Genomic DNA, 18,172 nt, shown 5'->3' with positions numbered 1-18,172 from the left:
TGTGCTGTGACTGCATCGTTATGCACGTAAGAACTCGAAGAAGATTGTTTGCGCAGTGCATTCTGGTTACGGTACCGGCGGCTTGCTTGATGTTTTCTCCTGGTTCGTCTAATGTGATGGTGGAAAGAAGAATCAAGAGCTAATGTGTTTCTAACAACAGGTACCAGACATGACGCACCTTTTTTTTGTCTGCTCTTCAACCAACAAAAAAGCTCAGCGGTCATCTATTTGTGTGGACTGCTTCCGTTTCTGTTTGGCTGTCGGGCTAGCGTTCTGCTAGCTTCGATTATCAGTCGACGTGTAACCAGCTGGTCTCTTCAGGCCGCTGCGGTCGTGGGTAGCTACTCGAATATCGATGCTCGGAGAGTTAATCGTATCTCGTCTGTAAAGAGTAATTAGAAAATGGTCAATGACGGTTAATGTTGCCGCATGACGGGGAAATGCGAATGTGGACGGCGGTGTTTCATATTTAGCTATAACGTTAGTAGGTAACTGGCTAACGTTACCTACTTAGCTAACTAGAGTTATCGTGCTATCTTGTTCCCCTCCTGAGATAGTTAAGGCGATGCAGTTGTCTAGCAGTGTGGTGAGGGAAGCACCTCTACTCAGTTATCTAGCTATTTAAAAAGTGAAATAACGTTAACTAGCTAACTAGATTAATTGTCATCTGATCAGATAAGTTACCCAGCTAACGTTAGTTAATTGACCACATCATCCCTGGTGGAGTTGGAACATTATCTGAATCGCAGAAATAGCTGACTATATTTTCTTGACATTTTGCAAGGTACAGTTTTGATCCATATAGCCCTAAGCTAGCGAATTTAGGCTGACTAGCTGTCCAGTTAGTTAGCAAGCTACATGGGTTAACATTTGACGTTGTTGATATAGGCAGCTACGATGTCATTGCCCAATGACCTGTTCAGTGTCTTGTGATGTGTTTATTTTATTTTTATTTCACCTTTATTTAACGTGATGCACGTGACGTTGGTGTAAGTCAGTCATATGACCGACGTACTATATGTCTCTGGTGTAAGTCATTTGTTTTCTAATTTCACCCTGCATTCGACAATGTATGTTACTGAAACTGACAACACATCCATATTGACAGGAGCTGATTGTAGCCTATAGGTAGATGATACCTGCCCACCTTTCACCCTAATATTTTCAACAGACCGATTAGACAACAAAGGATCTTCGCTCCTGTAGGCAGTTAAACATAGTGTTGTGTCAGCAACTGAGACTGTCTTCTTATATTGGTTAACATAGGCTCTGTTCTAGACACCCTCTACTTTAATCACCAATGATGAATTACTTTGAATTTGATCATTCAGTTTAGGTAGACTGGGCTTGTTATGCAGACAAAGCAATAACTGAATCAGTACACAGTGGAAGTGAGTCAAAAGGCATCGCTTTCCTCACTGTTCAGATTATAGCCTAATGTCTGCTCAACTGCACCTCTGAGCGACACTACATCTGCACTTTCACTTCTGCTTCACACTAGTGACTTGTGACAATGACTGAAGGTCATTGCCGTGCACAGAAAAATGGGCTGACTTTTGAATGGATTGACTGAATTGATTGACTACTGACACAAGTTTTCTATGTTCCTATTTTCAATGCCATTGGACTAAAAACTCCGCAGATGTTCCGGTTTAGTGTTTGTTATTTTGTTACCGCAAACATGAATGTTTAGGCTATGTCTTTGTTTTGTATTGATACTCTCTGACTCAGAGCTATTTTTGCTAACTCAGCTAGCCTCCGTGGAGAGGTGCACCGATGCTATGGCCTCCCACAGCTCCTCCCCAGTGCCTCATCCCAGCAGTGGTGGCAGCGAGGGGATCTTCCGGAAGGACAGGGACCCTTCCTCACGACACTACAGGCCCGTCCACTCCCTGCCCGACGTCTGCCCCAAGGAGCCCACGGGTAAAGAACTAGCCTACATTTATGGTTGGCCAGCAGTCTTACAAGATTGTTATCTATTAAGGTTCATCTTGTGTCACTGTTGATCAACCATATGCTGACTGCAGTCCTATTTTCTACCCCTCTCACAAAGTTTGCACTTGTACACTTTCCCTCATGGATTTAAAAGGAATGGATTGGTGTAAGGCACTCCCTCCAGCCATTCTTGCACCAATCCAAAGCTTTTAAATGCATTAGCGGAAGTGAAATAGTGCACACTTCTTGGTGAAGGGTAGTAGAGAATTGGTAGCCTCAGTAGGAGTGTATCGGTGAGGATGGTGGGTCAGGCTAGAGAATTGGAGCGCAACCATGTAATAAATAATGCATCTCAAGATGCATGAAATGTTTTAATACTGCTGAAGGTTTCTATTGACTACATTTCCCACATGCCCTTGCAGGCGAGGCAGCCCGGGGGCTGTGCGAGGGCCCGTCGGTGGTGGCCGACCAGCACAGGTGGACGGTGTACAACTCCAAGGTGAACCTTCCAGCCGCGCTGAACGACCCACGGCTGGCCAAGAGGGAGTCTGACTTCTTCACCAAATCCTGGGGCCTGGACTTTGCTGAGACGGAAGTCATGCCCTCCTTCTACCTCCCCAACATCACAAAGGAACACTTTGACCCCTACCTGCAGGAAACAGCTCAGGTAACCAACACACTCTGCTGCCCCTGTCATTCAGTTTGAATTATTCAGTAGATTGGACAGAAGTAGAGGCCACTGTCTGGCCTGGGTTGTGTTCATTAGGGCATGCAACAGAAAACATATAAAAACACGTTGCAATGAAAAATAAAAATGTGCATTTCTTATTGGGCAAGTCCAGGTAGTCCCTTCCAGTTTGACTGTTTGGTGCCTGATGAACACAGTCCAGGTGTCAAATCCTCTTTCTATTGTTTGAATGTAATGAACAAGGACAAGACTTTGTCCTCTTCCCTTTACTCATGGTTGAAATAGCACTAAGAAAATGTATCCACTATAATTAAACTTTATAAGCTATTAGGCCTAAACTAAATTGTCTGTGTTTCTCTGTAGAGGGAGAAAATCCATGAGCGATGCAAGAATGTCTGTCCCAACAAGGATGAGCTGGATGCTGTCTCCAGCATCACAAACAACCACGGTATGCAATATTAAACAGCTCTGCACCATAATGACTGGGGCCTACCGTATCTATTTTGGACCATACGGACAGATCAATCTTATTTGTTTTGTCAACTATCAAATTTCCTTTCAGTGTTGAAGTGAGTTGATTCAACTAATATGCTCTTTCACTTTCTCTTCTTCGTAGACAAATCAAGAACAGAGTTGGAGCAGGTTCCCAAGGTAATTACTTCCTCTTGTTTTGGGTTGTATCCGTGTGAGTTGTGGGGATTTCTAGAGCCCTATTGAACCGTCTCGTCCCCTTGATTTGACTGTATGCTTTGATGATCCTCAAACTGTCATTAATACCGTAAACTTTTTATGATAATGAATAAAGATAAATGAATATCTGCCTAATGTCTGGCTTAAACAGATCTTCATGAAGCCTGACTTTGCACTAGACGACCCAACGACCTTTAACGCGGTCCTACCATGGTCCCACTTCAACAGCGCTGGGCGGAAGAGCAGCAGGGACATGGCATCGTCACGGTTACTACAGGAAAAGGTGAGATGGCGAAAACTTGAACAATTGTCATGTCCTGCGTTGTTTCATTGCTTCACCGTCATGTTTCCTGTTGTTGGCTTCTCCCTCTCTCCATCCCTCTCTTTCTTCAGCTGAGCCACTATCTCGACGTGGTGGAGGTGAGCATCGCGCGCCAGATCTCCCTGCGCTCCGAGGCCTTCTTCCACGCCATGTCCTCCCAGCACGAGCTCCAGGACCGCCTCACCGAAACCGCCCGCGCCGTGGCAGTCCTCCGGGGCCGCACGGCCGCCATCGAACGCATCATGTGCGAAGGTCCGCTGCGGGCACTGCGGCAGGCGCTGACGCGCTCCAACTGCGCGCGGCTGCACAACAAGCTGAAGCTGATGGCGGCGGTGCATCAGAGCCAGCCCACTGTGCAGCTGCTGCTCTCCACCTCGGAGTTCGTTGGGGCCCTGGAGCTCATCGCCACCACCAAGGAGGTGCTGCAGCAGGAGCTGCAGGGGATACACAGCTTCAGGTGTGGGGGGGGGGGTGGCATGTTTGTTGTTACATACTCAGATCTATCGACGCACACAGTGGTGACACTTGTCTGATTAAATGCGCTGACACTCATATGAGACAAACAACATACATCAAATCAGAGTAAGCAGCAGTCTACGCCAACTATTTATTGTGAGTAAGCTTGAAGCACAAATACAGCGTGGTTGCAGAACGGTATCATGCTGAAAGTTTAAAATACACACCACTTTTAGTCAGAATACTTTTCAGAGTTTCATGTCAATATAAGTCATTTTAAACACGAGTCCCATCGTGAAATACTCTGTTTATTCAGAGTGTGGCCTTTGGACCCTGTGACGTGTCCTGTCTCCCCCCTGCAGACACCTGGGCTCGCAGCTGTGTGAGATGGAGAAGCTGATAGACAAGATGATGGTGGAGGACTTTAGCATGTACTCCAGGAGTGACCTCAGCAGGAGTCTGGAGGATGACGGACAGGTCATGGAGAAGGTCTGTACCATTGAGATAAAAATAGATATATAAACAATGTTTACATTTGAATTAAGTTGTGGTTTGAACCCTATAGCCTGAGTTCAACCATAAATGGAAAATGTTGAGAATGTGTAGGTGTGGTTGGAGCACCAAACTGAGGTTGTGTTTTGTCACAGTGGTCACTGTTCTCACAGATGCAATACAAACGTTCAGTCTCAATAAAGGTGGGTCTGACTCTTCCCGAACAAGTTTGCTACTTGGAATCAAGTGAATAAAAATGGCACATGTTGGGTTCTCTTGTATAGTTTGTTCAGATCAGAAGAAAACATCAATGTGTTGATCTCTTCAATCGTCAACCTAATTTACATTTCAGTAGCACAATTGCCAATTGCCTTGTTGTTATTATGGGTATGGTAACTTTGAATGACTCTGAAGGGGATTTTAATTATCTTTTTGTTATGCGGAAATCGTTGTCTTAATTGGTTTGAAATGTGAATCTCTTTGTTTATTAGTTTATTGTAATTGATTTGATGAATTGGTGTCTTATCATAATTGATCTCTTGAAGTGAAGAATTACTCTGATTGGAGTTATTGGGCTTTATAGTATTGCTCACTGTGTGTGTGTGTGTGTGTGTGTGTGTGTGTGTGTGTGTGTGTGTGTGTGTGTGTGTGTGTGTGTGTGTGTGTGTGTGTGTGTGTGTGTGTGTGTGTGTGTGTGTGTGTGTGTGTGTGTGTCGGGGGATACAGGACAGGCTGGAGTCTCTGGTGTTTGGCTTGCTCAGGCAGCGGAAGCTGGATTTTCTGGACATCTACAGCGACGAGATGATCCTAGCAGCCAAAAGCATCGTCACGCAGGTAAAAGGCCAGACATAAAAAGTATCAGAGAATAGACTTATACTTCATGATCATAAACATTTATGGTGAAATTGGGAAAAGGGTTTTGACATGTTACGGGTATTTCCCAAACCTCTCCACCAGCACCCCCTCCGAGTTCCACTTTTTTGGTCTATTCCTGAACTAGCATAACTTTATCAAACGAGAAATACATTTTGAATTGGTAAAACAGATATGGAAAGTAACATACTCTTATCCCACAGTCTGTTGTCGACTCGGTGTCACAGATTGAAGAAATCGACACTGACATCGTCACAAAGTGAGTAGTACAGCTAGCTATACATTGAATGTGTTTGTAATTGCTTGAGCACATTGAGTTGCTGGTAATATCTACCGAATGCACTGGGGGTGTTGTCAAAGTATGGCCTGGTGTTCTAAGAATCCTTCCTCAACAAAGGAAAGGAAGCTAAGCCAGTTGGTTATGGTTGTCTTAACAACAACAATGAGTTAGACTGCGTTAATCTATCATTGAAAGGAGAGCTTGGAATATGACGCGAGGGCTGTGAAACCAATCTGGGTGTGGAAATCTAGTTACGAGGGCGTACGTTAGATTGTCAGATAAACGTATTGTTTAGGACCGGGCTCTTCAACAGCTGGCCAACTTCTGCCTTCAGATCATTTGATTTGGCCCCGCAAGTTCTTTTTTTGTTATTGAATTTTCATTGTTGCATAAATAGAGAGACAGACAGTGCCTTCAGAAAGTATTCAGGCCCCTTGACTTTTTCCACATTTTGTTACGTTACAGCCTTATTCAAAAATGGATTCAATAAATACAAAACCTCGGCAATCTACACACAATATCCCATAATGACAAAGCAAACAGGTTTTTAGAAGTTTTTGCTAATGTAATAAAACATTTAAACAACTTGTAATTAAGGTATCAGACCCTTTGTTATGAGACTTGAAATTGTGCTCAGGTGCATCCTGTTTCCATTGATCATCCTTGATATGTTTCTACAACTTGATTGGAGTCCACCTGTGGTAAATTCAATTGGGTGGACATGATTTGGAAAGGCAGACACCTGACTATATAAACGTCCCATATTTGACAGTGCATGTCAGAGCACAAACCAAGCCATGAGGTCAAAGGAATTGTCCGTAGAGCTCTGAGACAGTGTCGAGGCACATATCTGGGGAAGGGTACCAAAAAATGTCTGCGGCATTAAAGGTTCCCAAGAACACAGTGGCCTCCATCATTCTTAATTGGAAGAAGTTTGTAACCAACAAGACTCATCGTAGAGCTGGCCGCCCGGCCAAACTGAGCAATCGGGAGAGAAGAGCCTTGGTCTGGGAGGTTACCAAGAACCTGATGGTCTCTCTGACAGCTCTAGAGTTCCTCTGTGGAGATGGGAGAACCTTTTTAGAATGACAACCATCTTGCAGCATTCCACCAATCAGGTCTTTATGGTAGAGTGGCCAGATGGAAGCCTCTCCTCAGTAAAAGGCACATGACAGCCTGTTTGGAATTTGCCAAAAGGCACCTAAAGACTGACCATGAGAAACAAGATTATCTGGTCTGATGAAAACAAGATTCACGCCTGAATGCAAAGCGTCACGCCTGGAGGAAACCTGGCACCATCCCTATGGTGAAGCATGGTGGTGGCAGCATCATGCTGTGGGGATGTTTTTCAGTGACAGGGAGACTAGTCAGGACCAAGGGAAAGATGAAAGGAGCAAAGTACAGAGAGATCCTTGATGAAAACCTGCTCCAGAGCGCTCAGGACCTCAGAATGTGGCGAATGTTCACTTTCTAACAGGACAACAACCTTAAGCACACAGCCAAGACAATGCAGGGGTAGCCAAGAAGACTTGAGGCTGTAATCGCTGCCAAAGGTCTTCAACAAAGTACTGAGTAAAGGGTCTGAATACTTATGTAAATGTGATATTTCAGTTCATTTGTAATACATTTGCAAAAATGTCTAAACTAGTTTTTGCTTTATCATTATGGGGTATTGTGTGTAAATTGACGAGGGGGGAAAAACAATACATTTTAGAATAAGGCTGTAACAAAAATACGTGGAAAAAGTCAAAAGAGGTTTGAATACTTTCCGAATGCACTTGATCGTATCCCAATTTAATCAAGGTTTGAAATTAAATCTTGGAATTTGGTCAGTTTTTATTTTTGTACTTTTCTATCTGCTATGTTCTTAAAGTTTATCATCACAATACCCCTAGGTCGTATTCACTAGACACCAACTGGAAGAACCTGAATATGTCCAATAACCGATTAACCCTATTCTCAATGGGCTGGTAGAGCATGTTTTGACAATGGATTTAGAAGTGGATATGAACAAAACATTTGAATTAAACTTGATTGTTCAACTCCCCAGTCCTCCTGCATCATTTAAATCCAAGCATAGGATTTTCCTGTGTGTGTGTGTGTGTGTGTGTGTGTGTGTGTGTGTGTGTGTGCGTGTGTGCGTACATACATATACAGTTGCAAGACAAAGTTTCAACCCTTTGGAATTACCTGGATTTCTGTATTGATTACTCATAAAATGTGGTCTGATCTTCATCTAAGTCATAATAATTGGACACAATCTGTCTAAACTAATAACACACAAACAGTTGTACTTTTACGTTTTTTTATTGAAGACATTTGTGTGTGTGTGTGTGTGTGTGTGTGTGTGCGTGTGCTTGTAGCCTACACACACAGGCAAATATTTTCAGCTGGCAGGCTGACCCTGGAAAATGTTTCTGATTGACAGTGAGGGCTTTACTTAAGCACTTTGGACTAAGAATAGGGTACATTTATTTATTTTTAATACAAAAACACTACTGGGCAACAAATTGGTTAAACCACATTTCATGACCCATGGGGTCAATTCATCAATATTCAGACTTAAAGTTGTGTATATAATAATAATAATAAACGTTGCACGTTGTCATATTTTCTCAATGTAGTCTGAACATGTGGAACAACCTGGATCATTTAGAAATGTAACAACCATTTTGAGGGACTTGGCACTATACACCACTTGAAAACGCATTAATATGAATGTTTTTGGACATACAAAATGACCATAATTTGTAATAATTTGACATCAGTCCTCATTTAACAATGCTTACCTAACTATGAAAGCCATTGAAGCAGACCTAAAGTAAAAAAAATATATATTGTTCACATGAGTAAAAATGCTATGCAAATTACCATTATGATATGGCATTGCTGGTATGACCCTCCTGGTAGAGCTCTGTTATTTCCAAAATAAACATCAAGCTGGCAAAGAAAAGGCGTTCTTGTTTGAGTTGTTCGTAATAGGAATTTAAGGCGACATTTTTTTCTAGGTGTTTTTCAAGAGCCCATTTAAAGGATTGAAGAACCTCTTTCTGTTGCAAAACATTTTGCTATGGTTTGCACTAATGAATAAGACCCTTCTCTCTGCTTCCGGTTGGTCAGGCTGGCAGACCAGATGCGTCTGATGACCTTCCCCCAGTGGTTTGAGCTGCTGAAGTCCGTCTTTGAGAACTTCATTCTCTTCCTGAAGAGGATCAAGGTGAGGATCATACTTTATTAAAAATACAATCCCGGTTGGTTAGATTGAATCAAAATGGGATTTATGGAATTGTCCTCTTGCTGAATAGAATACTTGAAAAAGGTGTATTAAGAGGTAAAGAAAATGGAAGGTAGTTAGATGTCTTGCTATATAAATTGGCATAGAAGAATAGAACAACCCTTTAGCATTTGTTATTTTGGCAGTGTCTACACATTTCTCATTGGTTGACGTGTAAACCAGCTGTTTAAAGTGCATTACTTTACTGGCCCGTTGTAGGACTCAGAAGTTGATGATCTGTGCCTTTTTATTTATCTGGTGTAGTTAGCAAGGTTGGGGTCAATTCCATTTAAATTCAAGAAGTACACTGAAATACCAATTCTCTTCAATGCTTTTCAATGAGGGACATTTCTAATTGGTATTGTTTACTTTCTGAATTGACTGGAATTTAAATGGAAGTGACCCCAACCCTGGTAGTTGGTTCCTCTGCCCTATAAGTTAACCATATGTCCTCATCCAGGCAACGCTCAGTGTGGTGAGGAATGTGGTGCTGGAGGCGCTGGACAGCAACCAGAAAAGCCGTCTGCTGGAGCGGGGGAAGCAGGGGGGCCTGGCTGAGGCCCCAGGGACCCCTCTCAATCAGGGGGAAGCAGAACTGGCCTACCTCACCCACGAGGGCCTGTTCATCAGCGACGCTCTAAATGATGCCCAGCTGCACCTGGGGGCAGGCGGGGGCCAGGAGCAGAGCTCCACGGTGGGGCCCAGGCAGGCCCTGTCACGTTTGGATGGTTGTGGTAGTGACTCCGCCTCAGGGACCACCGAGTCGTCCTCCAGCAGGGAACACGCTCTCCAGCCAGGAGGAGCCGCCGGCATCTCGTGAGTCACTCACCACCTTCACCAACCACACACGGTTAACACTACTGAGTCAGGCTATGCTGTGCTGGCCTGGTTATTTTTCCACCAAAGTAAAGTTTGGGTTGGCAAGGCAGTGTGAAAAAGATTGTATTCAGCTGTGCAGCATGTATTGACTCAGGATATCAACGTAACTGTCCAGTGTTTCCAGATTTCTATCAAATATGACCTGTAATTAATTACAATATACGTGAAATGGTTTTCCTTCCAAAATGTTTTAAGGAAGTATGTTTAAAAGCAGCTTTTCTGTGTTTGAATGGTGTGAGCGTACCCCAACCAGAGAATACAGGGTTATTCTGGATCAAAAAGGGGCTTAGGTGGTGGGTTGGGCAGTGGGCGCAGTCGGCCAGGCAACATTTGAGGCCCCCATTTTGGTGGTGTAAAGACATTTAAGTTAAGCTAATTTCCTGAAATTCTACACATTTCTTAATTGACTGTGAAATATGTGGTTTTTATAGCTAATTTTCTGCAATTCTACATTCTCCCATGGAGCTGAGAGAACATTTAGGCGATTCTATGCATTTTGCCATGGTTAACCCTAGAGTCGATATCCGCTCCCCTTTGGAAATCAAGTTGACATAATAAAACAATCCCCCTGTTTAAGCTAGAGATATCCATATCCACCTCTGATGTCAGCCTTCTGCGGCGGAAGCTGGCCGAGCTACAGCAGTGTTTGTTAGACCAGGCGACATCCCGAAAATCGGTCTTCTCACAAACGTCTGTAAGCCTCCGAACAGTTTGGCCTACATGACCCCTTTTTATATAAAGACTTACAAACACCATTTTTCCCTACGACCCCCACAAAGTGTCACGGGACTCGTCTAAAGTCGCTACTGCCGATCTGCCAACTTCTATCTGTAGCATCCAAACAGTTTGGGCTACACACTAATATGACCCCTCTGTGGAAAGGTGAGTCTCTCTGACACCTCACAAGACTCGTCTCAAGGTAGCCCAGTACCAGTTCGAATAAATTATGGAAGTATACACTTGCAGGACAGTTTTTTTTATTTTTAGATACACCACCCAATACACAAAACTGGACCTACAGACAGTGAGTCGCGTGGCCGTGGCTTTCTGTATAAAGCAGGAAGACATGCATCGTGGCATTCTGTCACTGTTCCATTGAACGTTATAATGGGCAAAACGAGTGACCTAAGCGACTTTGAGCGGCAGTCGTGTGGGCGAAAAACAGCTCGTTGACGAGAGAGGTCGAGAGAGAGCGGCAAGAATCGTGCAAGCTAACAGGCGGGCCACAAAGCCAAATAACAGCGCAGTACAACAGTGGTGTGCAGAACGGCATCTCGGAACTCACAACTAGTCGGTCCTTGTCACGGATGGGCTACTGCAGCAGACGACCACACCGGGTTCCACTCCTATCAGCTAGAAACAAGAGGAGGCTCCAGCGGGCACACGATGACCAGCACTGGACAATTGTGGAGTGGAAAAACATTGCGTGCTCCCAACGAATCCCGGTTCCTATTGTGTCATGCTGATGAGTCAGGATTTGGTTTAAGCCGGGATGGATACATCCTGTCTGGTGTCAACGGTACAGGCGTAATGGTGTTAAGTCCCGTGATACCAATTGAGCATCATTTCCATGCCCCGAGGAATTCAGGCTGGGGGGGGGGGGGGGGGTGGTACTAGATGGCTGTACCGAATAAACTGCCCAATGAGTGTATATATGTTTAAAGGTTGGGACCAGCTGGGACCTTTTTATACTCTGTAGTAGACTCAAAGAAAATGGTGTCCCTTCCTAAGTGCCATCTATATAATAGAAATAGAATGTCTAAAAAAAAAAAGTGTCTTTCTAGTAATTGTATTTGTGTTGTCTGTCCGGCTGCAGGTCCAGTGAGGACATGATGCCCAGTGACCTGGAGCTGGGCCGCGTGGCCAATAACATCCAGGAGCTGCTCTACACCGCCTCAGACGTTAGCCACGACCGCTGTGTCAAAGTCCTCATGGCCAGAGCCAAGGTAGCTAGCTAGCTTAACACATGCCATGCCAGGAAAAATAACACGCAGCATGACCAATGCACTCTCAGCTGGCTTTATGTGTGACTGTACAGGCAGGGTTCAAATTTCCATTGGTGCTCTGAATTGACCATGTAAAATTGAATTAACTCGAACCCCTGCCTGGTAGTGTTTCCTGTTTTGTAACCTTGAATAATCACTTTCTCTCTCTCTCTCTCCGCCAGGATGGCTCCCTGGAGCGTCTGAGCTCGGCCGAGTTTGTGTTTCTGTCCCAGGCGGTGGAAGGCTTTGTGAGGGACACGGAGGAGCTGTGCTGCAGGCGCAGTGTGTCCCTAAGGGGGGCGCTACAGAGCCAGGCCAACCGCTTTGTCCACCGCTTCCACGAGGAGCGCAAGACCAAGCTCAGGTACTAGACTGGAGAGTACAGACACACACACACACCTTACTAGGGAAGAGATGTGCAATACTTCAGGAACTTGAAAACCGTCTATCTTAACTGTGTGTGTGTGTGTGTGTGTGTGTGTGTGTGTGGGTTCATCTCCAGTCTGCTGCTGGACAATGAGCGGTGGAAACAGGCAGAGGTCCCTGCAGAATTCCAGGACCTGGTTAACTCCATAGCAGATGGCAGGATCACACTACCCGAACGCAAACCCCAAGGTAATATACCATTTGAGCATAAAATTAGCACCCGCCACCCACGTGTAGATTTAGATATTGGCAGGTAAGTGTCTATTTCACCAGCCATGTTGGCGGGTGGTCCATTTGCAGGGATCTACAGTGCAAGCATTACATTGTCAAAAGTCAAGTATGAGCACGAAAAATGTTGCAATAGCTGTTTATATAAAGTATTTCTGCTGTTCCGTTTCATAACTGCTAATCGCTCAAATAAATAGGAATCCTATATCCCACCTCTCGCTGTAACACTGCCTGGCAGGTGAGCTGTGCACACTGAATTAAGTGCTGATGGATTCATTTTTGGAGGCGCTGTGAAAGTTGGTCTAATTTACTCAAGTTTACAAAGTGAAACTTCGTCCTCGTGTTTTTTGGTTACTTACATTGCGTGGTTGTTTTTCGACGTTATAGATTGCGTCTGCTGCTTCAACCGATAGCAAAGAGAGAGATCCCAAATCTCAGAGACACTTAAAGGGGCAGCTGAACATTTTGTCTCTGATATTTTGGACTCAGGTCACATGAAATGAAATTCAGCAATATACTACATTACTTTGTACTAATACATTTCTTGTTTTTTAGAAACATTACAAAGCATGATCATCGTTTTTTTAAACAACAAATGTTATGTAATTATGGCAAAAAATATTTTGGCTGATAAGACCTGAGTGGCTGGTAGACCACAAAGTGAATTTTAGGCTCTTGTATACCATGTTTACCATAGTCTGTCACTGACCCACACTCTGCACAACTGTCAGTCCAGGTTCCCGATGGTCAGTCCCCCCCAAAATATTTGTCTGTCCCCAGACTGACTGAGTTTATTTTCTGTCTTCTCAACACCAGGCACAGAAGAAAGGAAACCAAGTGATTATTTGCACATTGATGGCCAGAAATATGCTGTTGTCGGGTGAGTTTTGATTTACTAACTACGATTAATGCGCCTTTCCACTCCCACATTCAAAACAGAAGGCATGTAGGGAAAAATGATTGCGACCCATATTGACTGGTGACCTCTGTGTTCCTCCTCATCAGCACGGTGTTACTACTAATCCGGATCTTCCTGGAGTACTGTCAGTGTGTCAACGACATCCCTTCCATCTCCACAGACATGCTCACCCGCCTCTCAGACCTACTCAAGGTAACACCACCCCCTGTGGTAGGATGGTCTGAGAGTTGGATACATTTACCTGGCAAGCATCCCACTAACAAACTGCCATGTTGTATTGAATGGTCCCTGACCCTCTCTCTCTCTCTCTCTCTCTCTCTCTAACAGCACTTCAACTCGCGGAGCTGCCAGCTGGTCCTGGGGGCAGGAGCACTACAAGTGGTGGGACTCAAGACCATCACCACTAAAAACCTGGGTATGTATGCAGAGCTGGAGCGTGCCCAATTTGACTGGAGCGCGGCGTGAGATTCCCAAAGGCTGGCGCGTCAGTAGCGCTCACGTCATGCCCGGCCCAGCATGCATTTGTAGCCGACTTGTGCGACGCTATCTAGAGCCCCTTGCTTTAATTCTGTAAATATTTTAATAAAGAAACTGAGAAAACGCACATGCTGAATCAAGGTGAATTACAAAGAGTAAGAGAGGGAGTGCGGTGATGTGTCCAAAACTAAAGAATCATTGTGGAATTGGAAAAGATGCGTATCCCTCAAGCATGACTTACGACATGCACATGCTTAAAGAAAGAAAGAAAGGAACGATGTGGGTCGGTAACTAAATGGGTCATTGTAGCAAAGGATTTTCAAACTAAAATTCAGATCTGTCAGCTCGGGGATTCGATCCAGCAACCTTTCGGTTACTGGCCCAACGCTCTAACCACTACCTGCCTAGTGGTTAGAGTGTTGGGCCAGTAACCGAAAGGTTGCTGAATCGAGTCCCCGAGCTGACAAGGTAAAAATTTGTCCTGCCCCTGAACAAGAACGTTAACCCACTGTTCCTAGGCCGTCATTGTAAATAAGAATTTGTTCTTAACTGACTTGCCTATTTAATAAAGGGTCAGAACAAAAATGAATTTAATGATCTATTCAATAGGCATGGCATATTCCCACATTCAATAAGCTTTCTGTTTTTATTGGGTTTTATTACCTAAAAACCTTTAGGCATACCTAAAACTGCATCTCTGCCCAGCCTGATAAGTGGCCAAAATGGTGTTTAACATCCCTAGTGGCTCTGCAAGAGTGGAGAGGATATTCTCTGCTGCCGGCCGGCTCTCCTGACGCCACACTGGCCAAACGTGTGCTTCTAAAAAAATACATTCAAAGGCACTAATAAGTACATTTGTTAAATTTGTATTGAATTCTAAATAAGTCACAGCCTGCGCAATTTATAGACTATAATGATTTATCGCAAATGCTTCACAATGTATTTCTTTGTAGGCTATAGCATTGAACTAATATAAATCATTCATTTTGGTTCCTTCTTAGGCTCCCTGTCCTATTTAGTGTTTATATGCTATTTGAAATGTGCGCTTTTTACATTCACCTTTTTCATTTTTATTCCTATCATATGGTTTGTGTTCAATTCTTCAGAACCAAATGGTAGGTCCCGGTAGTCTCACAAATCAAACGGGTGTTTGTTGAATGGAGTGAATTTTTAGAAGCGGTTTTTAGTGGAGCGGTTAGGAGTTGGCACTGCTCCACTAAAAAAATCCTGCTCAACTCCACTCACATACTCTGCTATGTACTACTTGGGTGTGTCCAATAAGACGAGCAATTTCATTTTCCATTTCAAAACATTGAAAAATTGTCTCGCTATGGAGTGTGCCCTACTGAACACAACCCAGTGCTTTGCTAAGAACCGTAGGTTTTGCCCCACTACAGGGTAACCTCTACATTCGTATTAGCTGTGTTCCTGTCTGTGATGTCCGTGTAGAAATGACCAGTGTGTGTGTGTCTTTCCTCAGCCCTGGCCTCTCGCTGTCTTCAGCTGGTGGTTCATTACATTCCCGTCATCAGGGCCCACTTTGAGACCAAGCTGACGCCCAAGCAGTACAGCGTCCTCAGGCACTTTGACCACATCACTAAGGTGAGCACTGGCCTGCACGGACCTCCACGCACGAGGACAGTACTCTAGTTCGGAGATTCACTTGTAAGCCGTGAGTGACACGACGTGTAGGCCTTTTGAGTTTTAAGAAACGTTTTTCTTTTTTGGGGGGGGGGCCAGGACTACAACGATCACATAGCGGAGATCTCCGCTAAACTGGTGTCCATCATGGACAGCATGTTTGAGAAGGTGCTGTCTAAGGTGAGTTCTACAGGTCCAAACCACTCTCAAACTCTCCCCGTCTAACCTACTATACCACTTTATAAGATTGGCTACAGCAATGTCAGTGTATCAACATATCTATCTCGTCTCCCGCCAGTATGAAGTCAAGGCCCCCATGCCGTCGGCCTGCTTTCGCAACGTCTGTAAACAAATGGCCAAAATGCATGAAGCCCTCTACGAGCTGCTACCTGAGGAACAGGCACAGGTAATATGCCAATAATACCACAGATCCTATTCAATAACTTCTAATTATTCAAATGTGTAATAATGAATAATACAATGTACTACGTAACGACGCTGTAGTTAATTCTACCGATATTCTCAACATACTGGGCACGGTCCAGGTGGTCTTCATTGCATTCGCAGCTGACTAGATGTTTTGAGGGTAACGTTGTGTGTTTTGTTTTCTCTGGGCCTAGATGTTGTTCCTGAGGATCAATGCCAGCCTTAAAATTCACCTTAAAAGGCAGCTGGCCCGTCTCGGGGTGCACCACGACGGTGGACCTCAACATGGGTGAGTGTTTCTCACCTCGGATTCTGTGGGGGTTGAGAGAGAACATTTCTGTAATATTGCCCCCAAAAATGTGTCCGACAGTTCCCAAAAATAGTAATAAAACATGTATTTACAATATACAGATTAAATCTACTCCTGGACTAGAAAGCAACGGAGAATCTCTAATGAAAGTAATTTGTCCAGAACGAGGCTTAATGTGTCTGATAAAACAGCTTCTTGTCACTAAAGCTAAAAGACCATTTCAATGGACTTGTTGATGACTTGAAAGCACTTCTCTGATTCCCCCCAGGCTGGTGACGGTGGATGTCGCGTTTTACACTGAGAATGTTCAATCACTGAGGACACTTGAGAAGCTAGACTTGAACATGGCTGAGATCTGGGAGCAGAAGAGGTGATGATGGGGGTAGTAGTCGTCCTACCTACCTACAGTGTGTAACGCCTTGTTAACCCACCCCGGAGGGAGGGGAGAAACTAACTCTAATCAGATTCTTGTTGTAAAGAGACTGCACCTCCAGCAGCCAGCCTGCCCAGGGATCTCACTGAAGCCCACGCTGTCTGTGTACAGAAAGAGAGTGGAGGAGGTCTGGTAGTGGTGCTTCTTCAAGGGAGAAACTACCCCAGGCAGCAACGGTGTGGGACCAAACACTGAAGCGGCCATTGTGTAGGACAGGCTCCATAACATGGCACCCTATTCCCTATACAGTGTACCACTAGTGCATGATCTAGGGAATAGGGTGCCATTTCAGACACTGACATGGGCTTTTTTTAAAGAGCACCTCCCTGGGGGGGCTACAATGAGATACGAGACACCTTTAGGACGCAACTGCTGCCCGTTACCTCATCACGCTGTAATTCAACTATAGATGACTTATTAAAATCAGATGAATAAATGGACTTTGATTGGACTGAAATGCTGACATGGTTCAGAACATGTCACTTACTGGAGAACTGATTTTTATTTTTTTTTTCAGGTTCAAAGCATAGTTTTTCTTGCGTCGGTCAACGAAGTAAGGAATAACAAGGCCACTTCGACACACTCTGATTCAGACCCATGTTTAAGCTAAATGGCATTTAAGTTGACTAAAAACACTGTTCTCTAAAGAGAGCTTCAGATGCACTGAATGCATCTGCAAACAAATTCCTTCCAATCCTCAATTGTTAGTGTTCCCTTCCATGGCCCTAAATTAAACCTTTACTGTGCTGTCTGTACAGTAAGATTGAGCCATTTCATCACAATGCCACTTTGAGCATTGATCGACTATATGCACAATTATTCCCTTATGCCCGAGCTAAGTCGTTCTATTTAAAGCATTATCACCTGTTGCATCTCTTGGAAGCATGAACGAACATTAGCCTCTGATTGGTCTTTTTTAAAGTAGTTGAGCTTCAACCAAAAGTCTTGTTTCCCAGTTCTATTCACTGCCTGTCTTACACTGTGAGGATCTACTGGTGTATATAACAAAAAGCACCATCCAGTAAAGTGGTCTACTTCAAAAGTGCCTACTTTTGATAAATAGCAAAGACAGACTTCTTTACAATAGTATACTGTTTGAGTGCCTGTGAGCGTATGACTGTTGGGCACTCTGGGTAAGAAAGTGTGGCAAACTGAAAATCTGACCGCATGCCTGTCTTGAATCCCAGGAAACTGAATAAAACATGGGACAATATGGAAGCATTTCTACTTTGGCCTTTTCTGTCTGTCCATCTGCTGCCCTAGATTGAGATGGAATCATCCAGACCAGAACCATTACACCAGGGGTCTCCAACCCTGTTCCTGGAGAGATACGCTCCATCTAGATAATTGCTAGTTTAGGGTTGGAGCAAAAACCTACAGGACTAGCTCTCCAGGAGCAGGGTTGGAGTGTTGAGATGGGCTCTTCAGAGGCTGCACC

At 44.3% G+C, this 18,172-nt stretch overlaps 1 protein-coding gene across 3 annotated transcripts; it reads left to right on the top strand.

Annotated features, from left to right (window-relative positions):
- Positions 1–28: 28 nt before the first annotated feature.
- LOC124016374 (vacuolar protein sorting-associated protein 54-like) lies at positions 29–17,955 on the top strand. Of its 3 annotated transcripts, none has more exons than XM_046331934.1 (24): positions 29–160; positions 1,752–1,923; positions 2,358–2,602; positions 2,987–3,071; positions 3,240–3,274; positions 3,465–3,596; positions 3,707–4,092; positions 4,454–4,580; positions 4,739–4,786; positions 5,310–5,417; positions 5,660–5,715; positions 8,857–8,953; positions 9,471–9,826; positions 11,706–11,835; positions 12,057–12,238; positions 12,377–12,489; positions 13,345–13,408; positions 13,534–13,639; positions 13,775–13,862; positions 15,405–15,526; positions 15,665–15,745; positions 15,864–15,971; positions 16,186–16,280; positions 16,570–17,955. In XM_046331934.1, the coding sequence occupies exons 2-24, from the start codon at positions 1,782–1,784 to the stop codon at positions 16,673–16,675; spliced, it is 3,012 nt and encodes a 1,003-aa protein (XP_046187890.1). In that variant the 5' UTR covers positions 29–160; positions 1,752–1,781; the 3' UTR covers positions 16,676–17,955. The 3 variants fall into 3 exon arrangements, with proteins under 3 accessions (XP_046187890.1, XP_046187892.1, XP_046187891.1); XM_046331935.1 differs by lacking the exon at positions 29–160 and adding an exon at positions 294–784; XM_046331936.1 differs by lacking the exon at positions 4,739–4,786.
- The last annotated feature ends 217 nt before the right edge of the window (positions 17,956–18,172 follow it).

Source organism: Oncorhynchus gorbuscha, linkage group LG26, assembly GCF_021184085.1.
Source record: "Oncorhynchus gorbuscha isolate QuinsamMale2020 ecotype Even-year linkage group LG26, OgorEven_v1.0, whole genome shotgun sequence".
NCBI lineage: Eukaryota > Metazoa > Chordata > Actinopteri > Salmoniformes > Salmonidae > Oncorhynchus > Oncorhynchus gorbuscha.
Note: the sequence above shows the minus strand (reverse complement) of the source record. Positions and strands in the feature narration are given on the sequence as shown.

What these genes read in the sequence shown, in the direction of transcription:
- LOC124016374 (XM_046331934.1), top strand. Translation starts at nt 1,782, where the DNA reads ATGGCCTCCCACAGCTCCTCCCCAGTGCCTCATCCCAGCAGTGGTGGC. An exon ending in CAGGGGATACACAGCTTCAG is followed by an intron (nt 4,093 to 4,453) that starts GTGTGGGGGGGG and finishes TCCCCCCTGCAG; the next exon opens with ACACCTGGGCTCGCAGCTGT. An exon ending in ACGGACAGGTCATGGAGAAG is followed by an intron (nt 4,581 to 4,738) that starts GTCTGTACCATT and finishes GTTTTGTCACAG; the next exon opens with TGGTCACTGTTCTCACAGAT.